The sequence below is a fragment of the Emydura macquarii genome, unplaced genomic scaffold, assembly GCF_026122565.2.
Source record: "Emydura macquarii macquarii isolate MOO-44397 ecotype Brisbane River unplaced genomic scaffold, CSIRO-AGI_Emac_v2 contig_2924, whole genome shotgun sequence".
Lineage (NCBI taxonomy): Eukaryota > Metazoa > Chordata > Testudines > Chelidae > Emydura > Emydura macquarii.
In genome coordinates, this window is record NW_027133061.1 from 185,172 (window position 1) to 205,864 (window position 20,693).

Sequence of the window (20,693 nt, forward strand, 5' to 3'; positions counted from 1 at the left end):
ACATCGTGGAAAGGAAAGATGTAGCGACCTGCCCGGCACGTGGAGGGGAGAAGCACAGGTTGGAGGAGGGGAGCGTTTGGGGGCAGCGCAGCCGGCAGAAGTCAGTCTGTGTGCACAGGGCTGGAATCGGGGCTGCAGCTGCAACCCACTTCAAATGGGTCTCTTAATAAAGAGCCAGTTTAGTTTTACATGGAGCCCTCGTGATCACCCAGCAGGCGGAACGTAAGTCAGGACAGGAGAGGAAAGTTCTACCTAAGGTTGGTTGAAACTTTTCCCATCAAATAGGGTTCTGCCAGAAAAGTGGGATTTTCACACACCAAACTTTTTCAGGCCAGGAGGCTACATTGGGCAGAAAACGTTGATTTGTCGTCGGAAGCACGTCGGAAAAAAATGATTTTGATTTGGAAATATGGCCATGGTGAGTCATGGGAATTGTAGTTGGGTTGCCTCATGTCTCCATGGGAGTGTGGGGCTGCTTCTTGACCTGCCTACATCTCCCACAATGCATCACGGTGAGTTCCTCTCATGATGAAGAGGGGATGTCATGGTGCATGAAGGGAAACGTCGTCTGACCAGGGAACCTGGCCTATGTAAGACAAAGGGAACTGAAGGCATCCAAAACTCCAACTCCCATCAGGCAACGCGGAGCATGTCCCAGTTGAAATATTTGGGGGTTTGGCCAAAGCTGTTCAGTTTCGAATTGCTACTGAAAATCGAAGTTTTCCATAGGGGGAAAAAGAAGATCAGCAGCACTTCCAGGTGCTAGTGCCTGGAGCTGGGTGTGGGTGACTGGTCAGTGAGGGGCGAGGGGTGTGTGAGAGCGGGAGCGAGCGACCTGCGAATTCCTTGCCGCCTTCCTCAAACACCATGACCCCCCCTCCCCTCCCTTGGAGATTTCCCACTCTAAGTCAAATAAAGCTGATTAAACAGTTCCTGGAGAAGCACATGGGGGCGCTTTCCCCATTTCAGCCCCATCGAAGCCAGGCTGCAGGAGGATGATCCTGTGGCCCAGTGATTGGCCTGGAACCTGGGAGTTTTGTCACTTTTGGGGGACCTTGGACACATGACCTCATCTCAGCCCCCCACACCTGAGGTGGGCGTGTGGTCGGTGACACACAGACCGTGTGTGTCATATTTCCCCCAGCGAGGCTGGCCCATGCAGCATAGCTATTGGCCAACAGACTCAGGCCATGTCTTCACTGCCCAAAAAAGGTGTCATTTTTTCCCTCCTCCCCCTTTGATTTAGCTGTAAAATCCTCCGTCGCTTGCCCTAGGATGGAGCTAGGCGAGGTCACACGCAGGCAGCTGGGTTGACTTACCTAGCTAGAGTGGGGAAAAGCTACAGAGAATGGTCTCCACTTGAATTTTACTGTGAAATAGCTAACCCGTGTGCATTATCTATCCGTGTGTGTGTGTGTGTGTGTGTGTTTGTCAGTGACGACATACATCGCCCTTATCACTCAGTAGGTCTAAAAGCACTTAACCAAGGAGGGCAGTAGCATTATCCCCTGGCCTTTTAGCTCAAGAAATAGAGGTCTGCCCTCAAAGATCTCACATTGAAACCTCACTAATCACAAGGGAGCTGCATCTACAAGGGAGACAATGCGGTCCCTGGCTGATGGGGATAATTCATCTGTGTGTGGGAGGCATTCTAAGGCTGCGGTGATAGGAGCCATCGCTGTATAATATTTTTGTTCACTAGCATAAACATACTGCCAATAAATAGGTCTGCGAGAGTCTCTGTGGAAAGCAAACACAGGCAACGCTACCTCCGGGCTGTTCTGTTTTATCAGCGAGAAGACTGGCTGCCTTTTTGATTCACCTGGCCCCAAGAGAAACGAAAAGAGGAAAACAGAGTCCAATCAGGCGACAGTTATAGTGCGTGGAAATGTCAAGCTGTGAATGCCTGCGATGCTCGTTTCTGTCAGGGCTGGATAAGACTGGGGAGAACTGTCCGTAAGACAGGGTGCATGAGGACGAGGTCCAGTTAGCTGGGTTGCCGAAATGCTGCTTTGCACACACAGTTAACAACTTGTTAGTCATTTGATTTATGCAAGCATATTCCAGGGTAACCACCCCCAACGTGTGCCTAATGGGTGAGAAGATGAATGGCAGGTGTGTCTGTTTGCACTGGACTGCCCCCTCTGCACTTACTTGCAGCTTCGCTAGCATTCTTCAAGCTACAGGCAACTGAAATGGAGGTGAAATTTACCAGCAGACGGCCCTCTGTCCCTTTATTGCTACTGACACTTAGCAGCTTCTTCTTCGCAGGTAAGTGACTATCCACTGACTTAAACCTTACCGACCCAGGGGAAAGACCCACACGTGGGCAGGGAAGCAGGACTGTGTCTTCAGCAGTAAAGTGCTGGAGATGCAAAAGTGGCTTATTATGAACCCAGGGAGTAATTAGAGTTTTTAGCAAATTATCCTATGAGCCTGCATACACGGCAGCTACCGTGTCAGACATGCAGTCGTTTAGAATCCATGGGAGAGAAGTGAACAGCTAGTGAATGCTAGCTGAATAGTGCCAGAATAATTCTGTGGTAAATACTATCCAGCTAGTCAATAAACACATGTAAAGTGCTCAGAGCTTTGTAACTCTGATCACAAAATGAATTTTACTGCTAGGCATTTAGAAAAGTGGCAGGGCAAGTGGGATGAAATGGAGAGGAAAGTTGGAATCTGATTAATCAAAATAATCTTCCCACAATTGTCCGACAAAAGCAGTTGAAAACCTGGATTTCTGGGCATTGTTCATTTTTTGCCTGGCTCTGAGGACGAAAGGGGTTGGTCTGTGTTGTTTTTTTCATGCCTGTAACCCATTTGAATTCCCCTGTGGGTTTCCTTAATTCACTTATTTGTTTGCATTAATGTGCTCAAAAGCACTAGGTAATTTATGGGTTTGGATGTTGTCGGATATACAATAAATCTGGAGAGACTCGCAGTACAAGATATGGTAAGCAGAGACCCAAAAATAAGCCAAAAAGTTCCTAGCAGTGTTTTATTTGTTCTGTTCCACTGCTGCCCTTTAAAAAATAATGGTCTGCAGAATGCCAGAATAATGCTATTTGGAAAGTGCTATAGAAATAAAAAAAAGTTTAAAGGATTTGGGAGTTACAAAGTTACAGACTTAGACAGAAACAGACAGACTTTCTCTAAGCCACTCTCATGCTATTTGTACACCTCAATTTTGTTGTATTTTGTCTTAAAACTGCTCCTAGGACACTCAAACCAACCCTTGGAGCATAAAGACGTGTGTGGAACTGATTGGGGGGGGGACTTACGGAATAATTCATAAAGGTTTTACTGTCACATTTTCTGAATATATTTTTGGATTAATGTTACTCTCCGTTCTTGTAATTTGGTCACAGAAATGTTCGAGAAAGAAAGAGAAATTTTAACCAAGTGTTTTCTTCATTTGATGAAGGATATTTTCCCCCCTGAGATTGGCAAATGTCTAATCACAGGTTCTAAGCGTGCAGTTTCTGGCCATCCAGCCCTTTCCATGTTGCTAAATGGGACAGGCGTTCCCACTACATGGGAAGAGGAGACTTAATGTGGAAAAGGTTATCTGGTCTTCTGGATTATGGATTGATAGGTGCTAAATTTACAACTGAGTTTCCATTATAGGCTCTTTATTTTTCTTCCACCCACCCACCCATCGATCCAATTTCCAAGGGGAAATTATAAGAGTAAAAATGGTCAAAAACTATAGCCAGAAAACGGTGACAATATCATTTCCCACCCCTGAAATCCACAGAAAGTCCTATTGCTCTCAAACCAGGTGAGTTAGCTCTGTAGAGTGAGGTAGAATTTTTCTGCCCAAGTGGAAGCAAATTGGACAAGAGGATGTGAAATTAGGACACCCTAATAACAGAGCTGGAGTTCAGAACCACGTCTAACTCTTTTCTGACACTTTGTAGTACGAAAGGAGAGAGAGAGAAATAGCCCTTCAATTGCTGGACTCCCTCGCTGAGACCTAGCATCTGACACCTGTCTTGGACTGGCGCCGTCTAATTTACATAGTTATCTCAATAGTTATAATAGGGCCACGAATGAGCTGAGTACAGCAGGAGAAATGGTTGCTGGAGACCTGCTCTTTCATTAAAAGAAAGTCAGGCCTGGCTCGCACTGGGGGATTTGCCCTGATTCCAGCAGGGTGACTGCCCTGTAGTCCACCCAGGTCACTGGGGTGACTGCAAACGTGCAGACCCCGACCCTAGCCTGGGTAAACTGCTATATCCCGTTTACACCAATGCCATTTACCCCGGTTCCAAGCAGGATTAAACTCTGCTGGTGCAAGAAGCGCCTTTGCGGTGATGCATCTACGCCAGGGACTGAAGCTGGGCAAAGCCCTAGTGCAGTCAAAGCCTCAGCCTGTATCTACACTGCAGACATCTGCGGACATAGTTCTGTCAGTCAGGGGTGGGGTGATCCTTGATCTACAGAAGCCCCCGGTGTAGACACAGTTTTACCAGGATAGCTAGTTTTGTTCAGGGGTGGTGGAATAAGCTATACCTGCAAAAGCGCAGTTTTGCTGTTTGAAGCTGTGTCCACACTAAGAACGCTTTGCTGGAAGTCTGTATCGGTATCCTATACTGGGAAAGCACACAGTGTAGACATGGCTCCGTCCCTAGCCCTGCTCCTTGCAGACTTAAAGCTCTGTGTGAGGCATGTCAATAGGAAAAGGATTATGTATCCAGCCAAAGGCTTGACTGGCATGCGCACATCTTCCTCTGCTGCTTTCTTCGATTTTAACATGCTGCCCATCACCGTGGCATCCTGCTGGGTGTAAAAACTGCCTCCTTTTAGGGCGTATGTAAAGATGATTGATTATCCCTGTCATCAGTGTGCTGGAGCATACTGTTAAACAACAACCGCTCACTTTGGATATAGGTGGCCTCAGTTAGAAATATCTGGATCTGGAATTTGAATGCCCCAGAGTTCAGGGATTGTTGGAGCTGGGTGTTGGTTGGGCCTGTCTGTAATTTTGGCTGCAAAAAAAAAAAGATTGATCGATGGGCCTGTGAAATTCCATCCTCTCTGGAGGGAAGCGCAGATGTTCAGATCCTTGGATAACAGCTGCTGGTGGATCAGCGCTTGCGTTCCCTCCAGGGGCTTGTAGAAATGTTTTTGCTTAATGAATGTAACGACTCCCTAGAAACCCACTACTAATTAACCATTAATTAATTACTTGTTAAGGATAAGATCTACATCTGGCCCAAGCCAAGGGCTGTGTGTTCACTTGTGCAAAATGGGGAAGGGTTCTGATCTGGTTCTGACCCATTTTGTACTGATGGAGGGCCCCGCGCGGTGAAATTTGGCTGTGGCTCAGAACGGTGGCAGAATTTGAGGACGTTGGGGCCAATGGTTCTGGACTGGTAGCATTGCTAAGTAAAAGATAGATACTGACGCTGCAGGCGTGTACCGCGGGTGTGGCGAGGACAGGTCTCTGCTCACCGCATCGCCATTTACACAGCTGAGGAATCGAGCCCCCTGGTGTTGTTAATGCTAAAAACCCTGGAGCCTGGTTCTCATTTACACTCAGGGTGTGCGCAGCAAAAGCGGACCCAGGGGAGCGAGGCTCAGAACCCGAGTAAATGGACGGAGGCTGGCGGGGCTCGCACTCCATGGCTAGAAAAGCAGTGCAGACATTGGGGAGCAGGCTGAAGCCCCAACTCTGAAACACACCCCGGGGGCAGGGTCTCAGCGCCGGAGTCCAAACATTTACACGGCTAGTTTCAGCTCTGCCGCGCCAGCCCGAGTCAGTTGTTTCAGGCTCTGAGACTCGCTGCCCCTGGAGTGTGTTTGCAGGTAAGATGTGAAATCCTAGACAGTGCCTGGAAATCACCCCCTTCCGTGTAGACACACGACAGGCCCTTTACCCCGCTCTGGCCATGTCAAGAGGCGTTACACTTTGTGTCAATTACATTTGCGCCCACTCAGAGGCCTCTTTCCATCTCTGGCGCAGTGTAAGGGTGCTTCGGGGTAAGCCTATGTCTTCACTGCACAGAAAGGTGTGGACTTAACTCCACTGAGCTAAAGAGCAGTGAAGACGCGGCAATCCCGCTTTTACCTGAGGTTAAAGCGTGGGCGGGCAGCCTGAGTTCGAGCATGGGCTGCTGACCAGAGTTAAAAGCCGAGCTGCTGTGTCTGCACAGCTGCTGAAAGCCGAATTAAAACCACATCTCTGTATCTATTGCTATGCACCTATCCCGGTATCTAGCTAGCTAGATATTTTGCAGCAAAAGCAAGCCTTATATGAGAATTACATCCTGGCATTTTTTCAGACTGCTAAATGCTATTTCGGAGAAGGGGAAGCAGATTGCAATCTCTCAAGTAATAGATCTCCGCATCTCAGGTGTGCTTCTATTTACACTAGAGTGTGTGGTTTGTTTGGTCATGCATTTGGCTAGCCATTTCAGTTTGTGCTTTGCAAACCAAATCAGCCTCGGACGTAGATTCAGATCGGTTGCAAAGGGGGAGAGAGAGAAATTCAAATGACTGAGTTAAGGCTGAGACAAAATTACTTCTGGCCAGTAAGGGGGAGAAAAGCACGACTCAGCGCGGAAATGTCTCTGCAGCACAGGAAACGAGCAGCTGGTAATTTTGGGCACTGGAAGAATTAATGCAGACTAAACTCTGTGATGTGACCTCTTGATCTGCCTTGTAATATGCAAACGTATCTGTCACTTCTCCCTCAAAGTGCAGCATGGCAGACAAAGAACGCCAGCTCAGATCACATGGAAATTCATTAATACCTGAATTTTTTTTAATCTAGCCTGTTTCATCCCAACGATCTTTATAAAATACAGGCCAAATCCTGCAGTTCTTACCCAGGCAGAATTATCTTAGATAGGAAATGATAAGTGAGACGCAAATGACACCACACACTGCAAGTGAAAAATGTGGCTATTTTATTGGTTACCTGCCATTCGTGGGATGGCTGTAATAAATAAAACCTGTGTTGGCGTATAAGAAATGTAGGTTCTGTTGCAGAGAATAAACTACCCCTGCTTAGCAAATACAATTTTAAAACATGGGGACAGGCTAAGTTACATGAATGTGAAATTATGTGGGTGGGTGTTAACTGCTCGCAAACTGTCTGTGCCTTATCCGTAATAAATACCTGGCGAAGGGATCTAATATCCTGTTAGCTCCTACATTCTTGTGTCCACATCCCAGGTGCCTTATTAATCCTGTGTTTGATTCCAGATCACCATAAAATACAGGGACGGATTTATCTGTTCATATTAAACACCATTATGATAAAATATCACCATTTTTTATGGTGGAGAATTTGGTTGTTCTTAGTTTGTTTGTTTTTGTTTTTTTGTTTTTTTTACATTTTCTTAGGCATCATAATTAGCCAAGCACAGACTCCTCACCACCAGGTGAACGGGATTCTGGGAGGATCGGTCTTGCTTTCTCTGAATCCATCCCCTGGGATGAAGGTGGAAAAAATCGAATGGATTTTTAGTGCTGGGACAGGTGTGAAGATTCAGCTGGCTGAGTTCAATGGCAAATTTGAGCGACCCGATCCCAGCGACAGATTTAAGCAGAGGCTAGAGATGTACAACAGGACCTCGCTGAAGATCCAAGCTTTGGAACTGAACGATAGCGGAGTTTATGAGGCTCGGATTGCTTTACTTTCAGCAGTTGTGCAGGAACAGACCTTTCTCCTCACAGTCTATGGTAAGTGACGACAAATCGATGTCTTACATGTAACCGGGTTTCCAATAATGCAAAGTGGCAGAAGGGTGCGGTTGAAGCTCTGATTTTGTGCACTTTGGTGAAATGCGAGATCTATGCTCCACTTACGTCTTCCCAATAGGGTCTGTCTATGTGCAGCAGCCTGACTAAAATATCCCCTTCATACCCCTCACAACCCAGTCCAGTCTCTCTGGGCCACAAAGGCATGACAGGTTCAGGGTCGCATCAGGACGGGACGTTCAGGCAGGCTGTTCTCACCACATTTCGGTCAAACCTGGATGAAATCTAGTGAGATAAAGACGTTCTGACAGATTTCTGCCATCTTGAGCCAAAATCTCCTGGGAATGGCTGTTCCTGATGGATTTTGATTGCATCGGAATCAGGATTGGGAAATAGACCCCTTTCCGCAATAGTGTCCAACCCAGAATCTGAGAGACAAGGGTGAATCCAGCGATTCACACTAACTGCCTCCGGTCCCTGAAACTCAAAGGGTTCAGACTCAGGGATCAGGTTAGGGCCCCTCCCTATTAAACTCCTCCATAATCGTCCTGTATTTGTCTTGTGCAAATAAGCGTAGCAGTTTCCCTAACACAAATATTTGAATAATTGTTTATAACATTTAGAACACCTGCCATCTGCGACATATGGCTCTTGACGGGCAATAAAACCTTCCTGCAGGGAGAAGAAGGGGAAAGAAAAGTCTATTTACCCGTTTCTCATCTGGGCAGGGGCTTATTCTGTGCTTCTGACTACCCATCGATCTACCTCTGTATCTATCATTACTCTGTGATCCTTCCTATTCCTCCATCCATCCTGAGCTTACGACCCTGTCATCTGAGCCTCCAACATTTGTGTGGTGCAGAATTCTATGAGCAGAGCCGCGCCTGATGTTTACAGCTGGGCGAGTGGCTGGGGGTACAGCTGGGTTATGAATTTGACCCCAATTTGCTGTGAGAGCCGCACTCACCCTTCCCCTCCATCCTAGCCAAACACCCAGCACTCACAGAGCCCCGGGCTGGGCTACCCCCACCCCGCCAGGACGATCAGGTCAGTTACTCTGGGACACACCAATGTGGCTTATGGGACAAGTCAGCTCCCGTCACTTCCCCACTCACCCCTCAGTCAAATGATCCCCCTGGGACGCCTTCACTCTGGGGCTGATCAAACGGCGCCTTCCCCAGGCCCACTGGCAGCTTGATGGGCTCCTGCAAGTGGAGTGACTGGGAGTTAGAGTATGTCCACACTGCAATTAAAAACCCGCGGCTGGCCCGGGCCAGCGGACTTGGACTTGCAGAACTTGGGCTGTGGGGCTGTTTCACTGCAGGGTAGATGTCCGGGCTTGGGCTGGAGGCTGGGCTCTAGGACCCTGTGAGATGGGAGGGTCCCAGAGCCTGAGCCAGAACGGAACGTCTACATGGCAATTAAACAGCCCTGCAGAGACTGAACGAATGGGACACAGTAATACCAGGTGCAAAATATATCAGAAGGACAGAATAGGTGGTAAAGGGAAATCATGCCTCGCCAATCTACTAGAATTATTTGAGGGGGTCGACAAGCTCATGGACAAGGGTGATCCACCCAGGGGATATAGTGTACTGAGATTTGCAGAAAGTTCCTCACGAAAGGCTCTGCAGCATAGTAAGCATACATCGGATAAGAGGGAAGGTCCTCTCCTGAATCAGTGACTGGTTAAAAGATAGGAAACAAAGGGTAGGAATAAATGGTCAGTTTTCAGAATGGAGAGAGGGGTCTGTACTGGGACCAGTGCTTTCAACTTATTCATAAATGAGCTGGAAAAGGGGGGCAAACAGTGAGGTGGCAAAATCTGCAGATAATAGAAAACTACTCAGGATAGATAAGTCGAAAACAGACTACAAAGAATTACAAAACTGGGTGACTGGGCAACAAAATGGCAGATGAAATTCAATGCTGATAAATGCAAAGTAATGCACACTGGGAAATATAATCCCAAGTATACATATAAAAAGTCTAAATTACTTGTTTCCACTCAGGAAAGAGATCTGGGAGTGATTGTCGATAGCTATCAGTGTGCAGCGGCAGTCAGAAAAGCTATGAGAAAATTAGGACTCATTAGGAAAGGGATAGATAAAAATATTGTCTCGTCTCTTTATAAAACCACGGCATGCCCACATGTTGAATGCTGTGTGCAGATCTGGTCGCCCCATCTCAAAAAAGATACATTGGAATGGGAAAAGGTACAGAAAAGGGCAACTAAAATGATGAGGGGTATGGAACAGCTTCCATATGAGGAGAGATTAATAAGACTGGGACTTTTCAGCTTGGAAAAGAGATGACTAAGGGGGATAGGATGGAGGTCTATGAAATCATGGCTGGTGCAGAGAGAGTAAATAAGGACGTGTTATTTACTCCTCATAATGCAAAAAGAAGGCGTCACCAAATGAAATAAATAGGCAGCAGGTTTAAAAGGAACAAAAGGCAGTATTTCTGCACACAACGCCCAGTCAATCTGTGGAACTCCTTGCCAGAGGATGTTGTGAAGGCCAAAGATTATAACGGGGTTTAAAAAAGAACTAGCTAAGTTCATGGAGGATAGGGCCATCAACGGCTATTATCCAGGATGGCAGGGATTGCTGTTTGCCAGAAGCTGGGAGTTGGCGACAGGATGGATCACTCGATGATCGCCTGTTCTGTTCATTCCTTCTGAAGCAGCTGGCGCTGGCCACCGTCGGAAGACGGGACACTAGGCTAGATGGATCGTTGGTCGGACCCAGTGTGGCCGTTCTTAAGATAGAACAAGTAGCAATGGGCTCAATCTGCAGCAAGGGAGGAAAATATATTAGGAAAAACTCTCTAACTCTAAGGGTACTTTAGCTCTGGATCAGGCTTCCAAGGGAGGTAGTGAAATCCCCATCCTGGCGCGTTTTTAACAACAGGTTGGACAAACCCTGCTCGGGGCTGGTCTAGGTTTACTTGGTCCTGCCTCGGTGCAGGGGGCTGGACTAGATAACTTCTCGAGGTCCCTTCCAACCCGACCGTGCTCGGATTCTATGATGAGGGTTTTCTTTGTGTTTTTAAACACAGAGCCAGTGCCAGTGCCTGAGATAAGGCATCACTCGGTCTCCAGCACGTCAGACGGGTGCAATGTCTCTCTGCAGTGTCTGGTGTCTGGCACGGAAAAGGTGAATGTCTCCTGGAGGAGAGGGAACCCACTGCAAGACCTGAGCGATTTGGAGTGGTATGAGCTCACCCCGGATGGCAGGACCCTCCACCTGACTCTGCAGCCCAGCTCTACGGCCTCTACCTTCACCTGCATGGCCAGCAATCCCGTCGACCGGAGCAGCGTCTCCTTTGACCTGCAGAGCGTGTGCCAAAGCGGAGGTGAGGGATTCACAGCCAGTTCCAAAGGGGGTTTTCATTGCTCAGTGTATTCTCGCCCCTCTGGCAGGAGGCGGCAGAATTCAGGGCCCGGCAGGGCAGTTTCTTGTTGCGGGAGGCATCAAAGTGGCGGGCTCTGGGTATTTTCCAGTGTAACGTCTTTGGTTAAAGACTGCACACGAATCAGCGGCGTACCGTGGGTCTCTGGCACCCGGGGGCCACACTTGCATTGGTGTCCACCCCTCCATTGGCGGCAGCGCCCCGCGGGGGGGTCTGCGGGTCTGTTTTCCACTCACCCCATACCCCCCCCCCAGTTGGCAGCAGTGCCCTGTGCGGGAAGGGGGTCTGCAGGCCTGTTTTCCACTTTCCCGCACCCCCCGACCCCTTGGTGGAAGCAGCAGTGGTGGCAGCACCCCGTGGGGGGGGGTCTGCAGGCCAGTTTCCTGCTCTCCCCTGGCATTGGGGGCTGTCCAGCAGGAAGGGAAGGGAGCGTGACGGGCTCTGGTCCCCGCGGCTCCTTCCTGGCACCCAGCGCAGGGGCAGAGGGGCTGGGGTTATGCCCTGGCTGCCTGCAACATCTACACACACCCCGTCGGCGGCCCCATGAAGTCGCGGGAGCTCCTCGTCAACCTCCTCCTTGCCCTGGCCGAAACGGCCACCTACAAGACCAGGGAGAGGAGGTTGGCGGGGGGAGGAGGAGCGCCCTGCGACTGTGGGGCCTGCCTCTGTTCCCTCGTGCACTCCCGCATCCGGCAGAGCTCCTCTGGGCAGCGTCCGGGGCTCCCTGCTCGGTGCCCCCGTTCCGGTTCCCTTCGTTTAAACCCTCACGACCCCCCCATGCCCCTTCCTGCTTTTTTCATTCGTTGTCTCCCGTAACCAGTTGTATCCCAGGCTCAGTGACTCCTCTCCTTAGGCTGGGGGTGGGGGGGCGGCTCCTCCTCCGTGGGCCAGGCCGGTGTCGTCCCCCCCAGGTCGGCGCCCAGGGGCATCCCCCGCCCTCCCCCCTGCTTCCTCCCTCGGTATGCCACTGAGACGAGTCCTGTTTCCTCCCCAGAGGAGGACACGGAAAGGCGCGCAGCCAATCCCCTCTTGCAGAAACCTCAGCTAAGGCAGGGCTGGCCTGGCATTTAGGGCACGTCTACCCTGCGGCTAGAAACCCGCGGCTGACGCAGGATCACGGGGCGCGGGCTGCGGGGCTGTCTATTTTCGGTCTGGACATACTCTAAGAAGCCTGAGTTTTAGGTCACGGCTCAGGAAGGCAGGTTACACGATCCCCTGGGTCCTTTCTGGCCTGAAAGCCGACGGCTCGAGCGTGTATTTAGACTGCCTGCGCTTTAAGGGCAGGACCTTGGTGTCTGATTTATAAAGCACCTGGCCATATGGTCGGGGTCCAAAGTCCACGGGAGTCAACGGAAAGGGAACCACGGGCGTGGGAGCCATCAACCCTCCTTCCCACGCACAGCCAGCCCGGCTCGGTGCTGTGCTCTGGGGATGCTGCGTCGTCCTGTGTTTCCCCAGCGTGGCAACCTGTCCTGTTTTCTGATCTGTAGACACTGGCACTTGGAAGTGGCCCATTTTCATTGGGCTGTTTGTCGTCATAGCAGCATGTGCTGGGACCTGGCTATGGAAGAGAAGGAGGAAAAAGCCAGTTGGCCGAGGTAGGTAACATCTTTCTTCCAGAAACACCCATGGACCCACTCAGCTGCTGGTTCACAAATAATGACTGATTATTAACTAGTTCATTAGCAATTCTGCCAGCCACTTACAGCACAGAATTAGGAAAGTCGCACCCCTTACCCCCGTCTTTTCTGTATTTTATGGTTACACGATGTGGTCTCTTTTCTTTAACGTTACACAGTAAAGGTCCAATCCGGCAAACGTAACATGCATGTAAAATGCGTCTTGCATCCTTCTCTAATGTAGCTGATAAAAGCCTTCCATTGCTGCGGTTACTGGAGTGATTCCTGTAGCTCAAACGGGAGAAGATTGCGTTTTGGAGGTGAAAGTCTTAGGTTCAAACTGCTTGACAATCCATGCGGGGGGTCGACACACAACTGCTTGTTGAGCGGTGTAATGCTTCCTGTGGAGAGGAGTCGTAGGTAGCCAGCGGGGCACGGGGTGGTTACAGCTGGCGGTAACGGCTTTGCATTGTGTTACCGTTTCAACTCAAGGGTGCTTTAAACTTATAAAACTTTGCGTCACACATTTCACTGGAGCATTGTGTACGTGTAACCCCCGGGGCAGGGGAGGGTGAGCCCAGGCCCTCTCTGTGCATCTACAAACTGTGTTCTGCTGTGTGGCTGTTAAACAGCTGCCACACCCCACCCCAGAGGTGGCTGCATTTCAGAGCTGAGCGAGTAATCCCTGTACTATGTTGTTGTGTGATGGGAAACAGCTGCCACGCCCCACCCCAGAGGTGGCTGCATTTCAGAGCTGAGCGAGTAATCCCTTTACTATGTTGTTGTGTGATGGGAAACAGCTGCCACGTCCCACCCCAGAGGTGGCTGCGTTTCAGTGCCACAGCTCCACGTGGAGAGCCTTCGCTCCAGCTAATGCCAGCAGCTGGGGCTGGATGACAGGGGATGGATCACCCAACAGTTCTCTGGTTCTGGTCACTCCCTCTGACGCGTCAGGCCCGGGCCCCTTTCAGAGACAGGCCGCTGGCTAGAGGAACCATGGGGCTGACCCAGTATGGGCGCTCTTACGAACCTGCAGTAACTCCAGCGTTAGCTCTGGAGGTCCTGGGTTCAATGCCTGGTGTGACAGCTACAACACATCCATTACAGACAGGGCTACAGCAGCCCCCGGGAGACGGGTGAGTACCGCTCTCCTCACCGCACAGAGGGGAAAACTCCCCCATGCAGCTAGCCTGGGCCTAGCACACCCAAGACCCGGCTGGCTCCCCACGGGGGGAACGCACAGAGGCAAGCTCTGATCTCGGCTACGCTGGGGCAAATCCGCAGTAACGGCGCTGATGCCCGTGAAAGGGTCAATCCATCTGCGGCGCTGGCCTGACTGCAGATTTATGCCAGAGTGACAGAGAGCAGAATCTGGGAGGCAGCGTGGCCTAGTGTGGCCTAGTGGATAGAGCAGTGGGCTGGGATTCAGGAAACCTGCCTTCTCTTCCCAGCGCTGCCATTGGCCTGCTGGGTGACCTTGAGCAAGTCACTGCCCTCCGCTGTGCCTCAGTTTCCCCTCCCGTAAAACAGGATCGTAATTATCTGGCCCTCACTGGGGATTATTACCCTCAGTGACAGTGCTGGGACATGGCGGCTGCAGCGCCAGACCAGGCAGGGTCCCCCACCCCCTCTCGAGGTAGGATAATGATCTGACTCATGCTCTCTCCACACAGCCCCAGAAGAAGAACATCTTTCACAGCCCCTCTACGCTCAGATTTGGAAGAGAAGCCCGCCGGAGGGTAATGACCCGGTGAGTTGCCTTAAGGGGAGTCATCAGGGCCCCGTCACCGTCTAGGGCAAAGCAAAACCAGGGCCGGGTTTAACCCCGTTTAATCAGCCAACAGCTTGTGGATTCGCACCACACTTGTGCAACGACACATATTTTCCTGATCTCGGGGTGACCCGGCCAGCCCCCCCCCGGGCAATCAGCAGCAGCTCTGACTCTGTGACCCCGAGCAGCTGCGCGCCAGCCTTCCAGTCTGTTTGCTTTGCTTGTAATTTGTGTTCTGAATAAGCTGGAACCTTGGTAACCACAGGAAACGGCATTTACCGGGCTGGGACCTCGGACGATATTAATCAGCCTCGTTTGCTGGAGAATGACTGGTCAGGAAGCAGCGTCCTGAGCTGCCGTGAGATGATGTCCAACTGCCGTTTCCCTCCAGAGATAGTGTCTTCTGGGCAATGTGCCCCCGTGACACACCAGGAAGGGAGTCCGTCTCTCTCCTGTTTCCCGTCTGTTCTTATATTCACTGAATCCGTGCTGCTGTATTGGAGTAGCTCCATGCTGCCTCCCAAGCTCTCTCTGAAGTTTCAGAGACAGGGGTTTCTTCTTCACTTCCTGTCCTAAACTACTGAGCAGTTTTGCCATGTGGCTGTTAAACAGCTGCGGTAACCCCGCCCCAGAGGTGGCTGCATTTCAGAGCGGAGCGAGTGTGCCCTGTACTATGTTGCTGTGTAATGTGAAGCAGCGGCCCCCACCCTACGCCAGAGGTGGCTGCATTTCAGTGGTGGGCAAAACCGGAATTTCTGCATAATCTGTAGAATTTTTACGTAGGGAAAACTCCCACTGCCGGCGATAGGATTTGGAGTGATTGAGGACTGAGCAAACTGAGCAAAGATCGAGTCCTGTCGGAAGGAGGGTATTTCCCATTGCCCACGGATCCCCTTACACACATTGTTCCTCAAAGACAAAACTATTCTTACTGTGTTTGTGGCAGGGGGATAAATGACTGTAACTCATTGTGGAATTCCCTCCTCATTGGTCTATGCAGCTACTGAAGCCAGGGCCACACAGACAGCTCCACGGGGCCTTCAGTGAATGAAGAGCCATTTCCAGTTCTGCTAATTAACCAGCAAAGACAGGCCCAGAAACGAGGTTTTTTTCTTGTTTTCTTAGGACCCTGGCTGCCCACGCGAGAGACCGGCGATCACCACCGTCTATGATCAGGTCCGAATGGTCCAAGCTAGCTCCTCCGAGCGGCTCTCCTAAGCCAGGTGAAGGCTGTCATGAGGGTGGGTCTCATGCTGCGTCTACACTACGGAATCGAACCATTCCTAACGGAGCCGGTTGAGTGGCACTGGTTTCAGAGCGAACCGCTCCGTAAGCCTGTTCGGGCTCCTGTGCTGACCCACGGCGGGGTTGTCCACGCTATTGCTATGCCCTCTGGGTACCCATCTCGCGGTACATCGTGGGAGACTTTGAAAGGCCTCTCAGCGCACTGTGGGCTGGCCGTGGGCAGGCGACAAGTTGAAGCGTTTGTGCTGTTACCCTAGCACCTTCCGGCCGGGCTAGGGCTGAAGTGGTCAGCCACCAATGGAGCGCAGACCTGCCATCAGCCCAGCCAAATGAAGGGGTATTTGGCCTCTGTCTGAACCCTTGGGATCGCTTTTGGGTGCCGGTGGGAGGCGTGCTACAAATCGGGCCGGCTGGAAAGGTTCCATCAACCCTGGTTTTTGGCCAGAAATGAACTTTGGGGGGTGAAAGGAAGTTTTCTGTGGACATTTGTGACTCCCCAGCCAGACTACGTTTCCCAAGATGCACTGTGGTCCCGGGACATGCACAGCTGCAAGTGGGGAGACCCCGGTGCATCGTGGGAGGTGTTGTCCAAGCCGGAGGCCCCGACCCACACAGGAGAACGAGGGCCCGAGAGACTCACACTACAATTCCCATGAGGCAGTGCGGTGGCATTTCCAAATCAAAGCAGCCGTTTTTCAGCAGAACGTTTTCGAGTTTTGATTTTTTCTTGGGGGGGAGGAAGGGGCCCACGTGTTCTGGCCAGCCTCAGTTACCAGCTCTAGCGCGAACTGAGAGGACTATCCAGTTCTTAGCATGTTGGCTCTGATTCTCATTCACACTAAGCCCCCTTTGCACTGACAAGGCTGCATAAGGAGCCCTTAAAGTGGGCATAAATTGTAGTTACATGGCCAGGGCCTTAGCGTAGAAATTAGGACTTCTTCACATGGGGAAATGAACTGGAATAGCGACTGCGGAATAGTCCCCCATGTGGACATTCCTATTCCAGAGTAAGAGTGCTTTGGAATTGGATTAAGCTAATTTGTGTCCGTACAGGGAGATGTACAGGAATAGCTATAGTGCTTCAAATTCATACCCGATCTTAATCTGGAATAACTTCCCCTTATGTAAACAGGCCATAAGATCATTTGGCAGGGATTTCTCGGAAGATTCAGAGAAATAGCACAGCCCAGAACATAGGTGCTTCGCTGAATTCTCTGGCTCTCTTGCACTGGAAACATTGTGGGAACAGAGCCTGTCATGTTGTCCCTGCCAACATCCCTTTTTTACTTCCCTCTCCATAAATCACGGTGGGCTGCTAAATCCATCCATCATGATTAGGGCCTGGGAACATCTCAGCAATGTTTGCCTTTCAAGTGGGCGTGGAACTTTTGGCAGGTTACCATTCCGCAGGAACAATCATGGATCTGGGGTGAAGTCCGGCCTTGCTGGGAGTCTAATCCTTGAGGGGGACAAATGCCAAATGGAGGGGACACACATTCAAAGAACCTGAAACCTGGTCCTCGGCAGGAGGAGAGACGCCTTTAGCGCTAAAGGGACAGAGCTGTGTCTTGTCATTAGAGCAGGAGGCTGAGAATCAGGACTGCTGGGTTCTGTCTCCACCTCTGGGGAAGGGAATGTGGTCTACCGGGCGGAGAAGTAGGAGTCTCAGGGCTCCTGGGTTGTATTCCCCGTTAAGGGAGAGGAGTGGTAGCTAATGGTTAGAGCAGGAGTAGATTGGCAACCCGGACTCCTGGGTTCTTGTCCCGCTAACTCACTCCTCGTCTGTGCTTCCTTTTAATGTCTCCAAGCGAGGAGGGTTTTTGCGTAAATCTCAGCTGAAGTGCTTTGAGATTCCTGAGCGAAAGACACACACACCCCACCCGCCCCGCCCACCATGGTGACCATGCAAAACATGTTTGTTTCTGTCTGCTTTGTCTCAAAGCAGGAGTCCCACGAGAAGAGCGTGGCAGAGATGGCACTCTCCTGCAATGTCCTTGAGAGCTCTTCTGGGAGAAAATGTGTGTGTTACGGTGGACCGGGACTGCATGTAACCTCTCAAGGGGGGAGCGAGGGCAGAGGTGAGACCCTGGAGTTCACCAGACCATGCTGAAAATGTGCCAGACACCTATGGCCTTTTGGGACAAGAAGCGTGAAGTGGATTTCTTGGGGAACCCCAAGGGTGAGGTTAATGTGAATTCCCCCACTCTGGTTCTGCAAAAACCCAGCCTTTCGAAGGGACGCTTTGTCTGCTGCGAGCGTGTGATATGAAAGCTGATCTGCCTGTTCTCTGTTCTGGTTTGGTTTCTAAGACAGATGAACTTGTAACCCCGGGAAAACCCAGTTATGGGCTTTGAAGGACTGAACCCACCAGAGCCCGACGTTGAGGCGGGTGCGGGGTGTCCTCTGGCAAGCGTTTTGTCTTGGTTATTTGGTTGTTTTCATCTGCTTTCTCTATAACGCTTTCATCTGAAGAATAAACATGCTGCCTGAAAGGGGCGATGTGGTGACTGGCAACTGCAGGGAACCTACCCTAGCCCGGGGAGAGAAAGCTGAGCGCACGCGGGCCGGCCTGTTTTGGCAGATGGGGAGGAGTGTGATCCAGGCAGCTGTGCAGCCTTAAAACCCCCAGTCAGGAGGGAGCCAGACGTGGGTCTTCGCCCAGGAAAGGGAGTTGGAAACCCTGCAGTGGGTGCCCTCGAGGGCCCGAGGAGGGGGAACACAAGTGCAGTTCCCTGGAAACTGGGACAAACAGCAGCCCCGGCCAGCATGCTCGGGCTGGCTGTGCCTGGCTCTCCGCTGCAGGGACCTTGCAAGAGCTGGACGCACGCAGGCGCTAGCCAGGATTTGCTCCCGGCTCGGCTTGGCCTTAGACCAATGGATGTTTATTTTTATTTGTCCCTTTGCTTCTGTCGCCCTCGGGGGTGCTCGAGGAGAGTCGGCTGCGGCTTTCATGCTGCGGCCTTTAGAAGCAGAACTGCTGGCGCCCTGGCCTGGCCTGGATCCTACCAGCTGGCGGGCAGGATGCACCTTTCCCATCCCATTCAGGGCAGCGTACGGCGTCCTCTCTGAGCGGGGACATTCGCCCCCCTCGGGGCTGGCTTTGTGTCTGGCCAGCCAGCGAGGGCCCAGTGGCAGATGGGGGGCAGAACAGGAGCCGGGGGGTGTTGCTGGAGGTGGGGTGGGGGGTGTCCTCCCTTGGGGAGGGGTTAATGTGTTGGACGTGGGGTTGGGAGCCCTGGGGACAGTGTGGTCCTAGTGGGCGAGCTCCGGCTGGCTGGCGATGTGCAGGGCGGCAGGCCGGGGGTGGAGGGGCGCCGTGGTCGCCATGCTGGGGAGCAGAGAAGGGTGTGTCAGAGCTGGCGGGTGACTTATAGGAGGTTCACTGGCTGTGCGGGGGAGCAGCCTATAGATTTTCTCCATCGCAGACGCCCAGGCTGACGCTACCCCTGCACCTGCCTCGTGTTTACCTGCTGGCCACCAGGGCCAGGGATTGAACCGGGGACCCTGACAGCTAAAAGCACGAGCTGGGACAGCTTTGAGCTAAGGAGCCAGGCTGCTACAGCTGTGGGTTGAACCAGACAGAGCCTCTGTGGATCCGGCCCAGAGGGGTACGTCTAATTCACCCCCCCCCCCCCCAGTGGCTGATGTACACTCACACGGGTCCCTTTCCCCCCCGCAGAGCAGGGATGTGACCAGCCTCAGGCCGCCTGGTGAGGCAGGGACAGAGCCGGGAATAGAACGCAGGAGTCTGGCGCTCTAACCGCTAGGCCCTGCTGTCTCGGCCTGCCCCGCTGCGAGAGTCTGTTCTGTGCCATCTGTGACCCAGCCGCAGTGCGTGGGTGGTTGGGCGGCACGAATGACTGCGGCTGTGCGTGAACCGTTCCCCCGGGGGAGTTTGTATTCGCCCACCTGGGCACGTAAATCCACCTTGGAGGAGCACAAAAAGGACCGAAGCCCCGTGACCGGCTTTGCTGCCCCTCACCTGTCCCAGCCAACGCCGGATGGCAGAAAGTCCTAGACGAGACAGTCTCTTCCGCGAACGCTGGGGCAGGGCGTAGGCAATCCAGGCTGTGTTAAACAAGCCGGAGGCCAGAGAGAACCACAGTCGGTCTGCGTCCAGCACCCTCAATTCCGAATTCCCAGTCCCGCTCCACAGGCAGGGTAAAGCCGGCCCGGCCGTGGGCAGCAGGTGTTGGAGACACTTGTAAGCACAGCAACAGATTATAGGCTTGGTAAGAAGCAACCTGTCGACCTCCTGGACTCGGTAGCAATTGATTTAGCCCTTCATTAACATACACGTGTGACCAGGTCCCTATTTGGCGGCAGATTTGCAGACGGCCCAGAAAATCTGGATCCTAGCATGAAAACAACTCACTCCCGGCTCTCCTCAGGTCCCCAACTAGATGGGCTAGTGCTCTGTTCTGGATCGCAGGTCCTCTGGTCCTGAGGAAGGAATTAAATCCCCCACACATGGATCTGGCTAGCTAAGGCACCTGTATGGCTCCCGTCACATCTGAGCACCTCAGAGTCTTTCCTGGTTTTATCCCCACAAAACCCCTGTGAGGGGAGGGGTCCGCTTAGCCTAATTTCTTAGATGGGGAAACTGAGGCACTGACCCCATTGGTATCAAGGGGAGTTAGGCACCTAAATACCTTTTCAGGATCAGGGCCTCGATGAGTTTGCCCAACGTCACACAGAGTCTGCAGCAGTGAACCTGGGTCTGTCAAGTCCCAGGCTAGCCCCCCTACCACTGGGTTGTCCTTCCTCTCTAGCAGGGTGGCAGCTGTGATGCCGGGAGTTCAGTGGCGCTGAGCTGCGTCCTGAACCCGTCTTCTGCGTTTTTCGTAAGAGGATTAACCCAGCAACAAGCAAAGCCCCGGCGCTGGGATCTGTCACTGGCCGTGGGCGCTGAGGGATCCCACGCACGC

The 20,693-nt window shown here is 51.9% G+C and overlaps 1 protein-coding gene across 1 annotated transcript; it reads left to right on the forward strand.

The window, feature by feature from the left end:
- The first annotated feature begins 2,081 nt into the window (after positions 1-2,081).
- On the forward strand, positions 2,082-18,255 carry LOC137167382 (SLAM family member 8-like). Its single transcript, XM_067569505.1, has 7 exons — positions 2,082-2,271; positions 7,357-7,695; positions 10,777-11,073; positions 12,621-12,728; positions 14,423-14,499; positions 15,646-15,743; positions 17,711-18,255. The coding sequence occupies exons 1-6, from the start codon at positions 2,109-2,111 to the stop codon at positions 15,736-15,738; spliced, it is 1,077 nt and encodes a 358-aa protein (XP_067425606.1). The 5' UTR covers positions 2,082-2,108; the 3' UTR covers positions 15,739-15,743; positions 17,711-18,255.
- Positions 18,256-20,693: the final 2,438 nt, after the last annotated feature.